This window comes from Ranitomeya imitator, chromosome 8 (assembly GCF_032444005.1).
Source record: "Ranitomeya imitator isolate aRanImi1 chromosome 8, aRanImi1.pri, whole genome shotgun sequence".
Lineage (NCBI taxonomy): Eukaryota > Metazoa > Chordata > Amphibia > Anura > Dendrobatidae > Ranitomeya > Ranitomeya imitator.
Genome location: NC_091289.1, coordinates 5,070,581 through 5,090,314, shown reverse-complemented (window position 1 = coordinate 5,090,314; position 19,734 = coordinate 5,070,581). Strand labels below are relative to the sequence as shown.

The 19,734-nt window shown below is 47.8% G+C and overlaps 1 protein-coding gene across 8 annotated transcripts; it reads right to left on the bottom strand.

Annotated features, from left to right (window-relative positions):
* Nucleotides 1–7,052: 7,052 nt before the first annotated feature.
* ACY1 (aminoacylase 1) lies at nucleotides 7,053–18,550 on the bottom strand. 8 transcript variants are annotated; one of them, XM_069736098.1, is made up of 15 exons: nucleotides 18,176–18,550; nucleotides 17,547–17,637; nucleotides 16,215–16,279; nucleotides 15,960–16,064; nucleotides 15,768–15,862; nucleotides 15,606–15,682; nucleotides 15,388–15,477; nucleotides 14,872–14,928; nucleotides 11,155–11,228; nucleotides 11,012–11,061; nucleotides 10,715–10,859; nucleotides 10,554–10,622; nucleotides 10,396–10,475; nucleotides 10,185–10,245; nucleotides 7,053–7,914 (listed from the first exon to the last, which is right to left on the bottom strand). In XM_069736098.1, the coding sequence occupies exons 1-15, from the start codon at nucleotides 18,533–18,535 to the stop codon at nucleotides 7,750–7,752; spliced, it is 1,584 nt and encodes a 527-aa protein (XP_069592199.1). In that variant the 5' UTR covers nucleotides 18,536–18,550; the 3' UTR covers nucleotides 7,053–7,749. The 8 variants fall into 8 exon arrangements, with proteins under 8 accessions (XP_069592199.1, XP_069592200.1, XP_069592201.1 ...); XM_069736099.1 differs by having other exon boundaries at nucleotides 17,547–17,634; XM_069736100.1 differs by having other exon boundaries at nucleotides 17,547–17,631; nucleotides 17,958–18,473.
* Nucleotides 18,551–19,734: the final 1,184 nt, after the last annotated feature.

Sequence of the window (19,734 nt, the reverse complement as noted above, 5' to 3'; positions counted from 1 at the left end):
TATTGAGCACTTTAAACCCCCAGGTGCTTCACAGAAGTTTATAACGCAGAGCCATGAAAATAAAAAATAATTTTTCTTTCCTCAAAAATGATTTTTTAGCCTGGAATTTCCTATTTTGCCAAGGATAAAAGGAGAAATTGGACCCCAAATATTGTTGTCCTGTTTGTCCTGAGTACGCAGATACCCATATGTGGGGGTAAACCACTGTTTGGGCGCACGGCAGGGCTCGGAAGGGATGGCACGCCATTTGGCTTTTTAAATGGAAAATTAGCTCCAATCATTAGCGGACACCATGTCACGTTTGGAGAGCCCCTGTGTGCCTAAACATTGGAGATCCCCCAGAAATGACACCATTTTGGAAACTAGACCCCCAAAGGAACTAATCTAGATGTGTGGTGAGGACTTTGAACCCCCAAGTGCTTCACAGAAGTTTATAACGCAGAGCCATGAAAAAAAAAAAAATTATTTTCTCAAAAATGATCTTTTAGCCTGCAATTTTTTATTTTCCCAAGGGTAACAGGAGAAATTTGACCCCAAAAGTTGTTGTCCAGTTTCTCCTGAGTACGCTGATACCCCATATGTGGGGGTAAATCACTGTTTGGGCACATGCCGGGGCTCGGAAGTGAAGTAGTGACGTTTTGAAATGCAGACTTTGATGGAATGCTCTGTGGGCGTCACGTTGCGTTTGCAGAGCCCCTGATGTGGCTTAACAGTAGAAACCCCCCACAAGTGACCCCATTTTGGAAACTAGACCCCCAAAGGAACTTATCTAGATGTGTGGTGAGCACTTTGAACCCCCAAGTGCTTCATAGAAGTTTATAATGCAGAGCCGTGAAAATAATAAATACGTTTTCTTTCCTCAAAAATGATTATTTAGCCCAGAATTTTTTATTTTCCCAAGGGTTACAGGAGAAATTGGACCCCAAAAGTTGTTGTCCAGTTTCTCCTGAGTACGCTGATACCCCATGAGTGGGGGTAAACCACTGTTTGGGCACATGCCGAGGCTCGGAAGTGAAGTAGTGACGTTTTGAAATGCAGACTTTGATGGAATGCTCTGTGGGCGTCACGTTGCGTTTGCAGAGCCCCTGATGTGGCTTACCAGTAGAAACCCCCCACAAGTGACCCCATTTTGGAAACTAGACCCCGAAAGGAACTTATCTAGATGTGTGGTGAGCACTTTGAACCCCCAAGCGCTTCATAGAAGTTTATAATGCAGAGCCGTGAAAATAATAAATACGTTTTCTTTCCTCAAAAATAATTATTTAGCCCAGAATTTTTTAATTTTGCCAAGGGTAACAGGAGAAATTTGACCCCAATATTTGTTGTCCAGTTTCTCCCGAGTATGGTGATACCCCATATGTGGGGGTAAACTACTGTTTGGGCACATGCCGGGGCTTGGAATTGAAGTAGTGACGTTTTAAAATGCAGACTTTGATGGAATGCTCTGCGGGCGTCACGTTGCGTTTGCAGAGCCCCTGATGTGCCTAAACAGTAGAAACCCCCCACAAGTGACCCCATTTTGGAAACTAGACCCCGAAAGGAACTTATCTAGATGTGTGGTGAGCACTTTGAACCCCCAAGTGCTTCATAGAAGTTTATAATGCAGAGCCGTGAAAATAATAAATACGTTTTCTTTCCTCAAAAATAATTATTTAGCCCAGAATTTTTTATTTTCCCAAGGGTTACAGGAGAAATTGGACCCCAAAAGTTGTTGTCCAGTTTCTCCTGAGTACGCTGATACCCCATGAGTGGGGGTAAACCACTGTTTGGGCACACGTCGGGGCTCAGAAGGGAAGTAGTGACTTTTGAAATGCAGACTTTGATGGAATGGTCTGCGGGTGTCACGTTGCGTTTGCAGAGCCCCTGGTGTGCCTAAACAGTAGAAACCCCCACAAGTGACCCCATTTTAGAAATTAGACCCCCAAGGAACTTATCTAGATATGTGGTGAGCACTTTGAACCCCCAAGTGCTTCACAGACGTTTACAACGCAGAGCCGTGAAAATAAAAAATCATTTTTCTTTCCTCAAAAATTATGTTTTAGCAAGCATTTTTTTAGATTCACAAGGGTAACAGGAGAAATTGGACCCCAGTAATTGTTGCGCAGTTTGTCCTGAGTATGCTGGTACCCCATATGTGGGGGTAAACCACTGTTTGGGCACACGTCAGGGCTCGGAAGTGAGGGAGCACCATTTGACTTTTTGAATACGAGATTGGCTGGAATCAATGGTGGCGCCATGTTGCGTTTGGAGACCCCTGATGTGCCTAAACAGTGGTAACCCCTCAATTCTACCTCCAACACTAACCCCAACACACCCCTAACCCTAATCCCAACTGTAGCCATAACCCTAAACACAACCCTAACCGCAACACACCCCTAACCACAACCCTAACCCCAACACACCCCTAACCATAACCACAACCCTAATTCCAACCCTAACCCTAAGGCTATGTGCCCACGTTGCGGATTCGTGTGAGATATTTTCGCACCATTTTTGAAAAATCCGCGGGTAAAAGGCACTGCGTTTTACCTGCGGATTTTCCGCGGATTTCCAGTGTTTTTTGTGCGGATTTCACCTGCGGATTCCTATTGAGGAACAGGTGTAAAACGCTGCGGAATCCGCACAAAGAATTGACATGCTGCGGAAAATACAACGCAGCGTTTCCGCGTGGTATTTTCTGCACCATGGGCACAGCGGATTTGGTTTCCATATGTTTACATGGTACTGTACACCTGATGGAACACTGCTGCGAATCCGCAGCCAAATCCGCACCGTGTGCACATAGCCTAATTCTAAAGGTATGTGCACACGCTGCGGAAAACGCTGCGGATCCGCAGCAGTTTCCCATGAGTTTACAGTTCAATGTAAACCTACGGAAACAAAAATCGCTGTGCCCATGCTGCGGGAAAACTGCACGGAAACGCAGCGGTTTACATTCCGCAGCATGTCACTTCTTTGTGCGGATTCCGCAGCGGTTTTACAACTGCTCAAATAGAAAATCGCAGTTGTAAAACCGCAGTGAAATGCGCAGAAAAACCGCGGTAAATCTGCCATAAATCCGCAGCGGTTTAGCACTGCGGATTTATCAAATCCGCAGCGGAAAAATCCGCAGAGGACCAGAATACGTGTGCACATACCGAAACCCTAACCCTAGCCCTAACCCTAGCCCTAACCCTACCCCTAGCCCTAACCCTACCCCTAGCCCTAACCCTAGCCCTAACCCTACCCCTAACCCTACCCCTAACCCTATTCTAACATTAGTGGAAAAAAAAAAATTTCTTTATTTTTTTATTGTCCCTACCTATGGGGGTGACAAAGGGGGGGGGTCATTTATTATTTTTTTTATTTTGATCACTGAGATATAATCTATCTCAGTGATCAAAATGCACTTTGGAACGAATCTGCCGGCCGGCAGATTCGGCGGGCGCACTGTGCATGCGCCCGCCATTTTGGAAGATGGCGGCGCCCAGGGAGAAGACGGATGGGACCCCGGCTGGATCGGTAAGTATGATGGGGTGGTGGGGGACCACGGGGGGGGGGGGATCGGAGCACGGGGGCGGGAATCGGAGTGCGGGAGGGGTGGAACGGAGCACGGGGGGCGTGGAAAGGAGCACGGGGGGGCTGGAATGGAGCACGGGGGGGTGGAACGGAGCACCGGGGGGGGGGTGGATCGGAGTGCAGGGGGGGTGATTGGAGCACGGGGGGAGCGGACAAGAGCACGGGGGGGAGCGGAGCACTGGACGGAGGGGAGCCGGAGCAGTGTACCGGCCAGATCGGAGGGCTGGGGGGGCGATCGGAGGGGTGGGGGCACACTAGTATTTCCAGCCATGGCCGATGATATTTCAGCATCGGCCATGGCTGGACTGTAATATTTCACCCGTTATAATGGGTGAAATATTACAAATCGCTCTGATTGGCAGTTTCACTTTCAACAGCCAATCAGAGCGATCGTAGCCACGAGGGGGTGAAGCCACCCCCCCTGGGCTAAACTACCACTCCCCCTGTCCCTGCAGATCGGGTGAAATGGGAGTTAACCCTTTCACCCGATCTGCAGGGACGCGATCTTTCCATGACGCCGCATAGGCGTCATGGGTCGGAATGGCACCGACTTTCATGATGCCTACGTGGCGTCAAAGGTCGGGAAGGGGTTAATCTATTTGTAATCTGCCCGAAGAAGCCGCTGAGCTCTGAAAGCTATATAACACCTATAATATATCCTTATGTGGATTACCAAACTACAAATAAACACCTATAAACAAAGGCACCACACATTGGTACTATAAAAGATCACTTTATTAATAGAAAAAAGACCACAGCCTGATCTATATTAAAAAAGCCATAACAGGCATACTGGTAAGACATAACAAACACAGAACGGGTAGACACAACCTGGTAGATAACAACAAATCATTATATATATGCACTAAGTGTGACAATAAAGACTCTCATTACATAACATACATGCTATAAATAGCAATAGGGCAATTATGGAGTCACTTTATTAACTCCAGGACAGTGCTATAGTCACTGTCCACCAAGTACAGGTGTACATATCTAATGGTGCTGGAGTAAACAAAGTGAGTCCACATATATTACATCTGACTCATTGGAACAAATCAACATACGTTGTAACGTGAGATTAGCTAGGCCAAAGACACCTAATATGCACAATATCAGAAAAATACCAGAACATATGCCCTGCTACAAAGTATATACATAGAACATGTGTTACCCGTGTACAGGAGAGAGAGGAACCAGGAGTCTACCACACCCGACGCGCGTTTCGCAGTGAAATGCTTCGTCCAGGTGTCCCTGGACGAAGCATTTCACTGCGAAACGCGCGTCGGGTGTGGTAGACTCCTGGTTCCTCTCTCTCCTGTACACGGGTAACACATGTTCTATGTATATACTTTGTAGTAGGGCATATGTTCTGGTATTTTTCTGATATTGTGCATATTAGGTGTCTTTGGCCTAGCTAATCTCACGTTACAACGTATGTTGATTTGTTCCAATGAGTCAGATGTAATATATGTGGACTCACTTTGTTTACTCCAGCACCATTAGATATGTACACCTGTACTTGGTGGACAGTGACTATAGCACTGTCCTGGAGTTAATAAAGTGACTCCATAATTGCCCTATTGCTATTTATAGCATGTATGTTATGTAATGAGAGTCTTTATTGTCACACTTAGTGCATATATATAATGATTTGTTGTTATCTACCAGGTTGTGTCTACCCGTTCTGTGTTTGTTATGTCTTACCAGTATGCCTGTTATGGCTTTTTTAATATAGATCAGGCTGTGGTCTTTTTTCTATTAATAAAGTGATCTTTTATAGTACCAATGTGTGGTGCCTTTGTTTATAGGTGTTTATGAGCTCTGAAAGCTGCAAACATAATGTTTTCTGCTTCGCCAATAAAGGTATCACTCCTAGAATACTTCTGTCATCATTGAGCAGAAAAGTATTCACATCGATTATTCTGGCTAACACGGGACCACAATACAACCCTGAATATATATAAACTAAAAACCGCATCACTACAACAAGTCAGCAGCTGTTCTGGGCACAGACGATCATGGGGCTGTCTAATGAACACAAGTTAGCAAATTACTGATACCGGTTACAGGGTCATTCATCATCTCCGACAGTCAACCATTAACTGAGCTCGCTCAGCAGAACGCCACCAGGTAAGAGGATGAGTTACTAAGAGAAAATAATTTTTCAGAAGGAAAGTTCATCTCTGATTAATGAATGTTACATGTGAAATTTTTGTATTATACCCCAGAGCTGCACTCACTATTCTGCTGGTGTAGTCAGTCACTGTGTACATACATTACATTACTGATCCTGAGTTACCTCCTGTATTATACCCCAGAGCTGCACTCACTATTCTGCTGGTGTAGTCAGTCACTGTGTACATACATTACATTACTGATCCTGAGTTACCTCCTGTATTATACCCCAGAGCTGCACTCACTATTCTGCTGGTGCAGTCACTGTGTACATACATTACTGATCCTGAGTTACATCCTGCATTATACTCCAGAGCTGCACTCACTATCCTGCTGGTGCAGTCACTGTGTACATACATTACATTACTGATCCTGACTTACATCCTGTATTATTCTCCAGAGCTGCACTCACTATTCTGCTGGTGCAGTCACTGTGTACAAACATTACATTACTGATCCTGAGTTACATCCTGCATTATACTCCACAGCTGCACTCACTATTCTGCTGGTGCAGTCACTGTGTACATACATTACATTACTGATCCTGAGTTACATCCTGTATTATACTCCACAGCTGCACTCACTATTCTGCTGGTGCAGTCACTGTGTACATACATTACTGATCCTGAGTTACCTCCTGTATTATACCCCAGAGCTGCACTCACTATTCTGCTGGTGCAGTCACTGTGTACATACATTACATTACTGATCCTGAGTTACATCCTGTATTATACTCCAGAGCTGCACTCACTATTCTGCTGGTGCAATCACTGTGTACATACATTACTGATCCTGAGTTACATCCTGTATTATACCCCAGAGCTGCACTCACTATTCTGCTGGTGCAGTCACTGTGTACATACATTACAATACTGATCCTGAGTTACATCCTGTATTATACCCCAGAGCTGCACTCACTATTCTGCTGGTGCAGTCACTGTGTACATACATTACTGATCCTGAGTTACATCCTGCATTATACTCCAGAGCTGCACTCACTATTCTGCTGGTACAGTCACTGTGTACATACATTACATTACTGATTCGGAGTTACATCCTGTATTATCCTGCAGAGCTGCACTCACTATTCTGCTGGTGCAGTCACTGTGTACATACATTACATTACTGATTCGGAGTTACCTCCTGTATTATACCCCAGAGCTGCACTCACTATTCTGCTGGTGCAGTCACTGTGTACATACATTACATTACTGTAATTATACCCCAGAGCTGCACTCACTATTCTGCTGATAGACTAAATATGTACAATCTGCCACTTTTCTGCCCATTTACATGAATTACGAGATTAAACAATGTAATTATTGTGCAGCGTTTATTAGATGTGCATTTGGCATCTTGGTTCCACTTTCTTCTTTATTTTGACACTGGGGATGGCAGTGAATACATGGAGAATGGTCAGTGATATGATCGGTGTGAGGAGGTTGTCAGATCTCTTCAGATTTTGTAACTCCCTGAGGATTCCTTAGAGCAGAGACCCGCTGTCTTCAGCAATGCAGATGCTCCCACTTTGCGCTAACAGCCACCTGCTGGGAGTTGTAGTTTCACTACAGCTGCAGTACTGAAGGAAGCAGGCCCTGGCCTAGAGGTTGAAGGGAACCTGTCACCTGAATTTGGCGGGACTGGTTTTGGGTCATATGGGCGGAGTTTTTGGGTGTTTGATTCACCCTTTCCTTATCCGCTGGCTGCATGATGGCCGCAATATTGGATTGAAGTTCATTCTCTGTCCTCCGTAGTACACGCCTGCGCAAGGCAATCTTGCCTTGTGCAGGCGTGTACTACGGAGGACAGAGAATGAACTTCAATCCAATATTTCAGCCAGCATGCAGCCATCAGGTAAGGAAAGGGTGAATCAAACACCCGAAAACTCCGCCCATATGACCCAAAACCAGTCCCGCCAAATTCAGGTGACAGGTTCCCTTTAAAGCTTAGTCTTAGAGGTCAGTCCTTGAGCACAGAAGTCATTCTGCTGGACACACAGGAGCAGCTCTAGCATCATTGTTCTCCAGGGATCGGGGGGACGCTGGCCAGAGATTCGATGATCAGAGTGTAAATCTGGATCCCGTGGAGGAAAATGCCTTCATTTAAGTACTCGTTGTGATCATGGAGCAAAATTGGGGTGTTGTTCATGGGGGAGAAGCCCAAAGCATCAAACCCGGCCTGTGGAGGGAAGAAACATCCATGAGTTTACATCTGTTACTACAAGAACGCAGCATACCCATCACCAGAGATCAGCGGTGACCTCACTGAGAATGCCTCCTATCCATCACCAGAGATCAGCGGTGACCTCACTGAGAATGCCTCCTACCCATCACCAGAGATCAGAGGTGACATCACTGAGAATGTCTCCTATCCATCACCAGAGATCAGAGGTGATCTCACTGAGAATGTCTCCTATCCATCACCAGAGATCAGAGGTGACATCACTGAGAATGTCTCCTATCCATCACCGGAGATCAGCGGTGACATCATTGAGAATGCCTCCTACCCATCACCAGAGATCAGCGGTGACCTCACTGAGAATGCCTCCTATCCATCACCAGAGATCAGCGGTGACATCACTGAGAATGTCTCCTATCCATCACCAGAGATCAGAGGTGACATCACTGAGAATGTCTCCTATCCATCACCAGAGATCAGCGGTGACCTCACTGAGAAGGCCTCCTATCCATCACCAGAGATCAGAGGTGACATCACTGAGAATGCCTCCTATCCATCACCAGAGATCAGCGGTGACATCACTGAGAATGTCTCCTATCCATCACCAGAGATCAGCGGTGACATCACTGAGAATGTCTCCTATCCATCACTAGAGATCAGAGGTGACCTCACTGAGAATGCCTCCTATCCATCACCAGAGATCAGCGGTGACATCACTGAGAATGCCTCCTATCCATCACCAGAGATCAGCGGTGACATCACTGAGAATGTCTCCTATCCATCACCAGAGATCAGAGGTGACATCACTGAGAATGCCTCCTATCCATCACCAGAGATCAGCGGTGACATCACTGAGAATGCCTCCTATCCATCACCAGAGATCAGAGGTGACCTCACTGAGAATGTCTCCTATCCATCACTAGAGATCAGCGGTGACCTCACTGAGAATGTCTCCTATCCATCACCAGAGATCAGAGGTTACATCACTGAGAATGCCTCCTATCCATCACCAGAGATCAGCGGTGACATCACTGAGAATGTCTCCTATCCATCACTAGAGATCAGAGGTGACCTCACTGAGAATGCCTCCTATCCATCACCAGAGATCAGCGGTGACATCACTGAGAATGCCTCCTATCCATCACCAGAGATCAGCGGTGACAACACTGAGAATGCCTCCTATCCATCACCAGAGATCAGAGGTGACATCACTGAGAATGTCTCCTATCCATCACCAGAGATCAGCGGTGACATCACTGAGAATGCCTCCTATCCATCACCAGAGATCAGAGGTGACCTCACTGAGAATGTCTCCTATCCATCACTAGAGATCAGCGGTGACATCACTGAGAATGTCTCCTATCCATCACCAGAGATCAGCGGTGACATCACTGAGAATGCCTCCTATCCATCACCAGAGATCAGCGGTGACATCACTGAGAATGCCTCCTATCCATCACCAGAGATCAGAGGTGACCTCACTGAGAATGTCTCCTATCCATCACTAGAGATCAGCGGTGACATCACTGAGAATGTCTCCTATCCATCACCAGAGATCAGAGGTGACCTCACTGAGAATGTCTCCTATCCATCACTAGAGATCATCGGTGACATCACTGAGAATGTCTCCTATCCATCACCAGAGATCAGCGGTGACATCACTGAGAATGTCTCCTATCCATCACCAAAGATCAGAGGTGACATCACTGAGAATGTCTCCTATCCATCACCAGAGATCAGCGGTGACATCACTGAGAATGTCTCCTATCCATCACCAAAGATCAGAGGTGACATCACTGAGAATGTCTCCTATCCATCACCAGAGATCAGCGGTGACATCACTGAGAATGTCTCCTATCCATCACCAGAGATCAGCGGTGACATCACTGAGAATGCCTCCTATCCATCACCAAAGATCAGAGGTGACATCACTGAGAATGCCTCCTATCCATCACCAGAGATCAGCGGTGACATCACTGAGAATGTCTCCTGTCCATCACCAGAGATCAGAGGTGACATCACTGAGAATGTCTCCTATCCATCACCAGAGATCAGCGGTGACATCACTGAGAATGTCTCCTATCCATCACCAGAGATCAGCGGTGACCTCACTGAGAATGCCTCCTATCCATCACCAGAGATCAGCGGTGACATCACTGAGAATGCCTCCTATCCATCACCGGAGATCAGTGGTGACATCACTGAGAATGCCTCCTATCCATCACCAGAGATCAGCGGTGACATCACCCGGAGGTGTTGACATAACTCACGGTTCGGATGTAGCGGCTGTCAGTGGCAGCAGGGAAGATTTCAGGCTTCAACTTTAAACCCCTGAAAGAAAAAGTAGAAACCTCCATGTTTTCCTGGGCTTTTGCTCCGGTCACAGATCTTACTGACACTTGTGGTCACAATCTACAGGACTACGGCCAGTACATTTAGTATCCGGATCATTCGAGGGACTGTCTGCCCTCCCCCACTCACAGCTTTTTGCAGGGGTCACTGAACGCTTTCCACCAGGGGTTGGAGTCTTCGGGGGTCGTCATTCTTTGGTTCATACATTTCTAGAAGATATGGAGAGATATGAAGCCGCCGACTTGCTCCTCATTGTGAGGTCACATCTGTCATCGGGGGCTTCTTACCTGATGATACTCAAAGCTAATCTGGTCTCCGGCCGCCCGGCACCAGCCTTCTATCCGCGACTCAAACTCCTGCAGAGACAGAGGAACCCAAGGTTGGTGGGAACGAGGTGGCAACGAGGCAAAACACTGAGTAGACCCTCTGAGATTGGATGTGGCTTTACCTTCAGGTCCACGGTGGGGGGTATCCGGAGGTCAAAGGTTGCAGACATCTCTGTTGGGATGACATTGCAGGAAACGCCCCCGCTCACCTTGGTTAGGTTTATCGTGGTGACATCTCCAAGCGTCAGGCCGGGGTTGTCCTCAAGTCTGAAACAAGGCAGAGAAGAATGATGGAAGAGATGGCTCCTGCTGCACAAAGCTCCCTCACAACCGGAGGATGAGCAGCTCTGAGGTCAGCGACGAGGAAGGTCAAGGAAATACACTGACAGCCATCTTTAGATGCAGAAAAGTGTCTTTACCTTTTCTTCTCCTTTTCTCTAAAGCCCAGGAAACTCGAGATCACTGAGTTCTGTGGATAATAAATTCACATCAACAATTTGGGTAAAATGTTGGAGAACTTTTACCGATAAGTCGTACGAGGATGGGGGGAGGGGACACTCACCAACTTAGCAGCCGCTGTATTCTCTATGAAGCGGGAGCCGTGTCCAGGGTCCCCCCGACAGTAAACGGTGATCCCTGCAGGACACAAGGTCAGAGGTCATGTATGCACCACCCCAACCAATATCAGACCCCGGGGGCCCAGCCCCAGCGCTCCCACAGCCCTACACAATATAGATGTACACAGTGACTTGAAAAAGTCTCCATATCCTCTGAACTTTTCCACATCTTTTCACATTACACCCTCAAACGTAAAATGTATCTTGTTGGGATTTTCTGTGACACCAAACACAAAGTAACAACGGTTTATGAAGTGTAAAGGAAATGATACAAGGTTTTAAAATTATTTAAAAAATATAAATCTGATAATTGTGAGGTGCATTTGTATTCAGCCCCAGCAGACCGATGCCCCTAAATAAAATCCTGAGTGAAAAAAAAAAAAAAAAAATCAACCCAGTGGCAGCATCATGAAAACTAAGGAGCCCACCAGACAGGTCAAGGATAAAGTTGTTGAGAAGAGTAAATCAGGGTTAGGTTCTAAAAAAAATATATATATTATCCCAAGCTGTGAATATCGCATGGAGCACTGTGCAATCTATCATCCAAAAAAACTGAAGGAGGCTGGCACAAGTGCAAACCCACCAAGACATGGCCGTCCACCTAAGCTGACATCCCAAGCAAGCAGAGCACCGAGTAGAGAAGCAGCCGAGAGGCCCATGGTCACTGCGGAGATAACTGGAGGAGCGGCAGAGATCCACAGCTCAGATGGGAGGATCTGGCCACAGGATAACTATTAGTTGCATAATCCACAAATCTGGCCTCTGTGGAAAATTGGCAACAAGAAAGACATTTTTGAATGCTATAATAAGTCTAATATAGGGGACACCGCGAGCATGTGGAAGAAGGGGCTCTGGTCAGATGACGCCAAACTAGAACTTTTTGAGCTAAATGCAAAACACTGTAAGGTGGAAAACTAACACTGCATATCACCTTTAAATTATTCTCCCCACACTCAGACATGGTGGTAGCTTCCTGCTGTGGAGATACTTTTCTTCAGCAGGGGCAGGGAAGCTAGTTAGAGGTGATGGGAAGATGGATGGAGCTAAATACCGGACAATCCTGGAGGAAACCCGGTTAGAGGCTGCAGAAGACTTGAGACTGGGGCATAGGTTCATCTTCCAGCAGGACAACGACCCTCAACATCCTGCCAGAACTACAATGGAGGGTTTAGATCAGATCATATTCCTGTGTGTGAACGGCAGTGTCACCGTCCAGACCCGAATCCCAGAGAATCTGCGACGTGAAAATTACTGATCACAGACGTCTCCATCCAACGTCGCTGATCGAGAGGAAAAGAAGAAGGGGCAAAATGTCACCTGTAGATGTTCAAAGCTGGAAAGACAGACCCCAAAAGACTGCAGAGAAGCTGAAGAGACAGACCCAAAGACTGCAGAGAAAGGTGGAGAGACAGACCCCAAAAGACTGCAGAGAAAGGGGGAGAGACAGACCCCAAAAGACTGCAGAGAAAGGTGGGAGAGACAGACCCCAAAAGACTGCAGAGAAGCTGGAGAGACAGACCCCAAAAGACTGCAGAGAAGCTGGAGAGACAGACCTTAAAAGACTGCAGAGAAAGGTGGGAGAGATAGACCCCAAAAGACTGCAGAGAAAGGAGGAGAGACAGACCCCAAAAGACTGCAGAGAAAGGTGGAGAGACAGACCCCAAAAGACTGCAGAAAAAGGTGGGAGAGACAGACCCCAAAAGACTGCAGCGAAAGGAGGGAGAGACAGACCCCGAAAGACTGCAGAGAAAGGTGGGAGAGACAGACCCCAAAAGACTGCAGAGAAAGGAGAGACAGACCCCAAAAGACTGCAGAGAAGCTGGAGAGACAGACCTTAAAAGACTGCAGAGAAAGGTGGGAGAGACAGACCCCAAAAGACTGCAGAGAAAGGTGGAGAGACAGACCCTAAAAGACTGCAGAGAAAGGAGGAGAGACAGACCCCAAAAGACTGCAGAGAAAGGAGCAGAGACAGACCCCAAAAGACTGCAGAGAAAGGTGGGAGAGACAGACCCCAAAAGACTGCAGAGAAGCTGGAGAGACAGACCCCAAAAGACTGCAGAGAAGCTGGAGAGACAGACCTTAAAAGACTGCAGAGAAAGGTGGGAGAGACAGACCCCAAAAGACTGCAGAGAAGCTGGAGAGACAGACCTTAAAAGACTGCAGAGAAAGGTGGGAGAGACAGACCCCAAAAGACTGCAGAGAAAGGAGGGAGAGACAGACCCCAAAAGACTGCAGAGAAAGGTGGAGAGACAGACCCTAAAAGACTGCAGAGAAAGGAGGAGAGACAGACCCCAAAAGACTGCAGAGAAAGGTGGGAGAGACAGACCCCAAAAGACTGCAGAGAAGCTGGAGAGACAGACCCCAAAAGACTGCAGAGAAGCTGGAGAGACAGACCTTAAAAGACTGCAGATAAAGGTGGGAGAGACAGACCCCAAAAGACTGCAGAGAAAGGAGGAGAGACAGACCCCAAAAGACTGCAGAGAAAGGAGGGAGAGACAGACCCCGAAAGACTGCAGAGAAAGGTGGGAGAGATAGACCCCAAAAGACTGCAGAGAAAGGTGGAGAGAGAACCTGAAATACTGCAGCGAAAGGAGGGAGAGACAGACCCCAAAAGACTGCAGAGAAAGGTGGGAGAGACAGACCCCAAAAGACTGCAGAGAAGCTGGAGAGACAGACCCCAAAAGACTGCAGAGAAAGGTGGAGAGACAGACCCCAAAAGACTGCAGAGAAAGGAGCAGAGACAGACCCCAAAAGACTGCAGAGAAAGCTGGAGAGACAGACCCCAAAAGACTGCAGAGAAAGGAGGGAGACAGACCCCAAAAGACTGCAGAGAAAGGTGGGAGACACAGACCCCAAAAGACTGCAGAGAAAGGTGGAGAGACAGACCCCAAAAGACTGCAGAGAAAGGTGGAGAGACAGACCCCAAAAGACTGCAGAGAAAGGAGGGAGAGAGACCCCAAAAGACTGCAGAGAAAGGAGGAGAGACATACCCCAAAAGACTGCAGAGAAAGGAGGACAGACCCCAAAAGACTGCAGAGAAAGGAGGGAGAGACAGACCCCAAAAGACTGCAGCGAAAGGTGGAGAGACAGACCCCAAAAGACTGCAGAGAAAGGTGGTCCTATAAGGTACTGACTCAGGGGCTGAATACAAACAGGTCACAATAATCAAACCTCGTATCGTTTCCTTTACACGTCACAAATTCTTGCTACAGTCTGTTTGTGTCACAGAAAAGCCCAATAAAATACATTTACGTTTGTGGCCGTAATGTGAAAAATGTGGAACATGTTATGAGATCTGAAGACTTTTATGCCCTGTGTATATCCACCATCTTATCTATTAGAATGATCCCCCCTAATAATTCAGAATGTGTTGTGGGTCTACAAACTGCCGACAACCTCTGTGGAAGCTGTGGCGATAGCCATGCTGGTTGTCACTCGGCTTTCCAAGAAATTGTGCGGGTAAAACATGCGACGCTGCAGCTAATTAGTTGGTAAAATCAACAGCACTTCATTGTTGCAGCCAATAATTGGCTTCAGCAATTCACAGAACCAGATCTTATACTAGTTGTATAGAGAGGTGACCGCTGCAGCCACTCACTGGCCCTGATGTTGGACAACCCCTTTAAAACATCCATTTAAGGATCAGCTGCGCAAAAACTTACACCAAACGCATTTCTCTCCATAGAAAACACTGAAATCATCTGTGGGATTCGCAAGACCTGAAAATTAGAGTGACCGGGTCAGAGACGGCAGGGGAAAGAAGAGGGACGGCTGGGGGGAAAGAAGAGGGACGGCTGGGGGCAGACAAGAGGGACGGCTGGGGGGAAAGAAGAGGGACGGCAGGGGGGAAAGAAGAGGGACGGCAGGGGGCAGAGAAGAGGGACGGCAGGGGGCAGAGAAGAGGGACAGCAGGGGGCAGAGAAGAGGGACGGCTGGGGGCAGAGAAGAGGGACGGCTGGGGGCAGAGAAGAGGGACGGCAGGGGGCAGAGAAGAGGGACAGCAGGGGGCAGAGAAGAGGGACGGCTGGGGGCAGAGAAGAGGGACGGCTGGGGGGAAAGAAGAGGGACGGCAGGGGGCAGAGAAGAGGGACGGCAGGGGGCAGAGAAGAGGGACGGCTGGGGGCAGAGAAGAGGGACGGCTGGGGGGAAGAAGAGGGAAGGCAGACATCCACACTGACCTTCATCAAGTGTAATTCCCGGATTTAGTGCACGGAATTCAGGCTGGTCCACGAAGATCTCCATCCCTATGTGACCCCCAATTTCTTCATCTGTCACAAAAGTAAACCAATAAACTGATGACAGATTGCTGACACATCTTCATCTATACTTACAGCTCTGCTGCTTTACTGTTGGCTCTCAAGATGCAAAACAACCTTGCATCCGAGTCACGTCTTACCTGGTACCATGGTGAGGTGTATGGTGCGTAGGAATTGTCGCCCCTCTGATTTCAGCTGTCGTATGGCTTCCAGATACCTGCAAACCATCACAAAAGCCATAGTATCAACCCCACGGCTCAGGCTACTCATAAAACGTCACAGCAGATCTCACACCGACTTACTGGATGGTGACTGATTTCATGTCCTGCGTTCCTCTTGCATAGATATTTCCATTCTTGTCTTTATGGGCTGCAAATGGTGGATAAGTCCAGAATTCCTAGAAAGGAACAAGACTTATCTAGTTAAATACCCCATTACGGAGAGAAACCCTTCTCTCCTTCCTGATGTACTGCAGCTGCCGTGATATTCCGCACCTCAAACACAGGAACCACATCAGTATGGGAGTTCAGTATGATGGATTTCAGCTCTGGCTGCGTCCCTCTCCATGTCAGAATGACTATTGGTCGACCAGGAGAAAACTAGGAATGGAGGACAAAGTAGTGTGTGGGCAATGTTAACCTGATATGGTAAGATCATAAACAAGAAGAAAATTCAGGCATTTTGTCTGACCCCATCACGGTACCCTTTTTACTAGAAGGCATTACTCCTTGCTCTTTTGAACAGATTACCTCCAATGTCTTCTTCTCCAGCCCAATCTCATCCGCCATCTTGAAAAGAAAGCGCACAATTTCATCTGCAATACACATGAAGGACATGAAAGTGGCATGTGAATTTTTAGACATCATGCATTTGTCTGTAAATGATGGAAACACACATTAGATAAGTTGGTGACAGAAACATCAACGTTACAGATCAGTCTTAAGTTTTACAATGGAAAAAGTTTACGTGGGTGTTATGAAGGCGTTACTTTGTATCCTCTCATTATGTCTATATGTGACAGTTCTAAACGGATTCATTCACACAGTGAAAGGATCGTGACATGGGATCCGCTTTCTAAGGCTGGGTTATATCCGAGATCCTTGATCAATCGATCATAGAGATGTTGCCGACATTGCTACTAGTGCAAATAATCATAAGGCGCCCCCAGAGGCGCAGAACAAAAACCTGTACAGGGAGCCCCTCAGCTACTACCAGACATTTAAAGGGGTTTTGGAGCAGTCCATTATTTGACCTGTGGGACCCCATTGATCGTTACAATGTGAGTGTCGCACCCTCTTCACTGATTACGTAGGCGAGTGGCTCATCCGTGCTGGAGCTGCAACTTGTCCCAAACAGCCTCATTACAGACAAGGGACATAGATATTGGGGTGCAGAAGCTTTACTTACACCACTACCCCCCATTTTAGGGAACAGCAGAGATTTATTTCCCTAGAATTGCCGCAGTCTATACATCCTGAGATTGGCCATGTAAACCCAGCCTTAGCAGCTTCGGGATGTGCTCAGATGAGGAGACAGAACTGGTGATACGAGGGGACGGAGCGTCCACGGACACCCACCAACGAGTCACATCAACATGGCCGACAGGTAACAGCAACAGGTGGAAGACAATACCTGTGACCTGATGGACTGGCCCTCAGTGTTACCTTACGGACGGCACTGGCACCTCTGCAGCAATGGAGTAAAGCCGGACCAGTGAGTATATCGTACAGGACTGGACCTGCAGCGACAGATAAGTGACCTGCGGCGGACATTGTACAGGGCAACGCAAGGTGAAGGGCAACGCAAGGTAAAGGGCAACGCAAGGTAAAGGGCAACGCAAGGTAAAGGGCAACGCAAGGTAAAGGGCAACGCAAGGTAAAGGGCAACGCAAGGTAAAGGGCAACGCAAGGTAAAGGGCAACGCAAGGTAAAGGGCAACGCAAGGTAAAGGGCAACGCAAGGTGAAGGGCAACGCAAGGTAAAGGGCAATGCAAGGTAAAGGGCCGCTGCAGTCTGAACAGCGTCTAATGGGCTGTTCGAGGTCAGTCGGGGTAACGGGGGCTCAGAGGATTGTGCCGTTACCGTAGTCCGGCTGTGGCTGCACGCTCCGAATCCTCAGATAATCCCGGAACCTTGTGGTGGACGCGTTCTCCGCCGCGGAATCCATCTGCTGAAGAAAAACAACATGTAGAACCCGCGCCAATTCCAGCGCCCCGAGCTCAGCATTAACCCCTTCCAGGAAAAGACAAATACTTCTGTAGCCACAGGCGGCTCCACTGAGGGTGGTAGTCCTACAGCAGAGGCCTCAGCTCGTAATTAACTTCACTGCAACGATTATTTTTTGCTTTGCAACAATGTATCCTGTCACTTCCTGCCATCACTGAACTGACAACATCCAGTGTTTGCAGTGTCTCATCTGAGCGGAGTCAGCGGCAGATTCAGAACAACCAGAAATGGGGGCGAATAATCCCATAATGGCCTCCGGCTCCGTACCTGACTCCTCTTTGTGCTGCTCTGCACAGCTCTTCGCCCTCCTGTAGACTGTGCAGAGCTTTTCGCCCTCCTGTAGACTGTGCAGAGCACTTTGCCCTCCTGCAAACTGGGCAGAGCCCTTCACCCTCCTGTAGACTCTGCAGAGCTCTTCACCCTCCTGTAGACTCTGCAGAGCTTTTCGCCCCCCTGTAGACTCTGCAGAGCTCTTCACCCCCCTGTAGACTGTGCAGAGCCCTTCGCCCTCCTGTAGACTCTGCAGAGCTTTTCGCCCTCCAGTAGACTGTGCAGAGCTTTTCGCCCCCCTGTAGACTCTGCAGAGCCCTTCGCCCTCCTGTAGACTCTGCAGAGCTTTTCGCCCTCCAGTAGACTGTGCAGAGATCTTTGCCCTCCAGTAGACTCTGCAGAGCTTTTCGCCCTCCTGTAGACTCTGCAGAGCTTTTCGCCCTCCTGTAGACTGTGCAGAGCTTTTCGCCCTCCTGTAGACTGTGCAGAGCCCTTCGCCCTCCTGTAGACTCTGCAGAGCAGCTGACCCGGGGAGGCCTATATAACAGCCTGCAGGCCAGCCAGGAGCAATGCATCCAAGAGCAGAACAATGCAGAGCACAGAGCAATCCAACCAGACCACCATCCAGACCTGGAGATGGGGGTCTCTATTACCAGATAATGACTTCCTGCAGATTTACAGCATTTATTTTTGCAGCAGTGCAGTAAATGTGTTAGGCTACTTTCACACATCAGGTTTTTGCCATCAGGCAAATCCGGCGAGTTTTAAAAAAAAACGGAAGTCCAAACTGTATCCATTAAAAAAAAACATCCAGCAAAAAAACGGATCCGTTGCATCAGTTTTTCACAATTTGCAACAGATCCGTTTTTTCTAAAATTCGCCAGACCCTGCCTGACGGCAAAAAACTGATGTGTGAAAGCAGCCTTAGGCGACTTTCACACATCAGGTTTTCGCTTTCAGGCTCAATCCGGCTAAATTTAAAAAAAAAACGGATCCGGCGAATGTTTCTGTTTTTTTCCCCATAGACTTGTATATTTGCTAGAATGACGGAAAATGACGGATTCCGGCGCTGGATTCCGTTTTTTTAAACTGAGCATGCTCCAAATTTTTTTGTAACCAATAATCTAGATATGCTAGCCAGATCCATCGCAGCAGTTTTTCACAATCTGCGCCGGATCCAGTTTCCCAACATTCGCTGGATTGTGCCTGATACCTTGGGCAATGTCGGCGATGTACGCGCCTCGTGTAGCAGCAGGTGGGATATTCAGCAGATATTGCGTATTCTCTGCGACCCGGGATCATGTGCTGCTACAAACCTGATCAGTGTGAGAATGGATCCCGCTCACACACCAGGGTGTCGATAACAAATAAAAAATCTTTCATTCGGCTTTATTTGGAAGAATTCTTTTTACAATGGTACAACATCAATGAGGACGTCTCAGGCAACATTGCAAATATAAAATAGGGCCGATGTATAAGAACCAGACGCGTTTCGAACAATAAACTTCTTGAACGCTGGTCACATGGTGTGTGAGCTGGATCCATTTTCACGCTGTTCCCAGTTGCCGAGTGCAGGATCCCCGTGCTCCATCCTGGACTGGAATTACGCCTCGGGAGTGAGCTGATTTTCCATTTAGTTACTACAAGCCGCTGACAAAATGGATATCAGGGTGTTAGGAGAGGTGCATGCTGGGAAAGGGGAACCCCATGGAATACATGCAGGGGCCAGACAAAGGCTATGGTTAGCAGGAGCGGAGATGTCAGAAGGAGAGAT

What these genes read in the sequence shown, in the direction of transcription:
- ACY1 (XM_069736098.1), bottom strand. Translation starts at nt 18,535, where the DNA reads ATGCATTGCTCCTGGCTGGCCTGCAGGCTGTTATATAGGCCTCCCCGG. An exon ending in GAAGGGCTCTGCACAGTCTA is followed by an intron (nt 17,638 to 18,175) that starts CAGGGGGGTGAA and finishes GTTGTTTTTCTT; the next exon opens with CAGCAGATGGATTCCGCGGC. An exon ending in ATACAGCGGCTGCTAAGTTG is followed by an intron (nt 11,062 to 11,154) that starts GTGAGTGTCCCC and finishes TATTATCCACAG; the next exon opens with AACTCAGTGATCTCGAGTTT.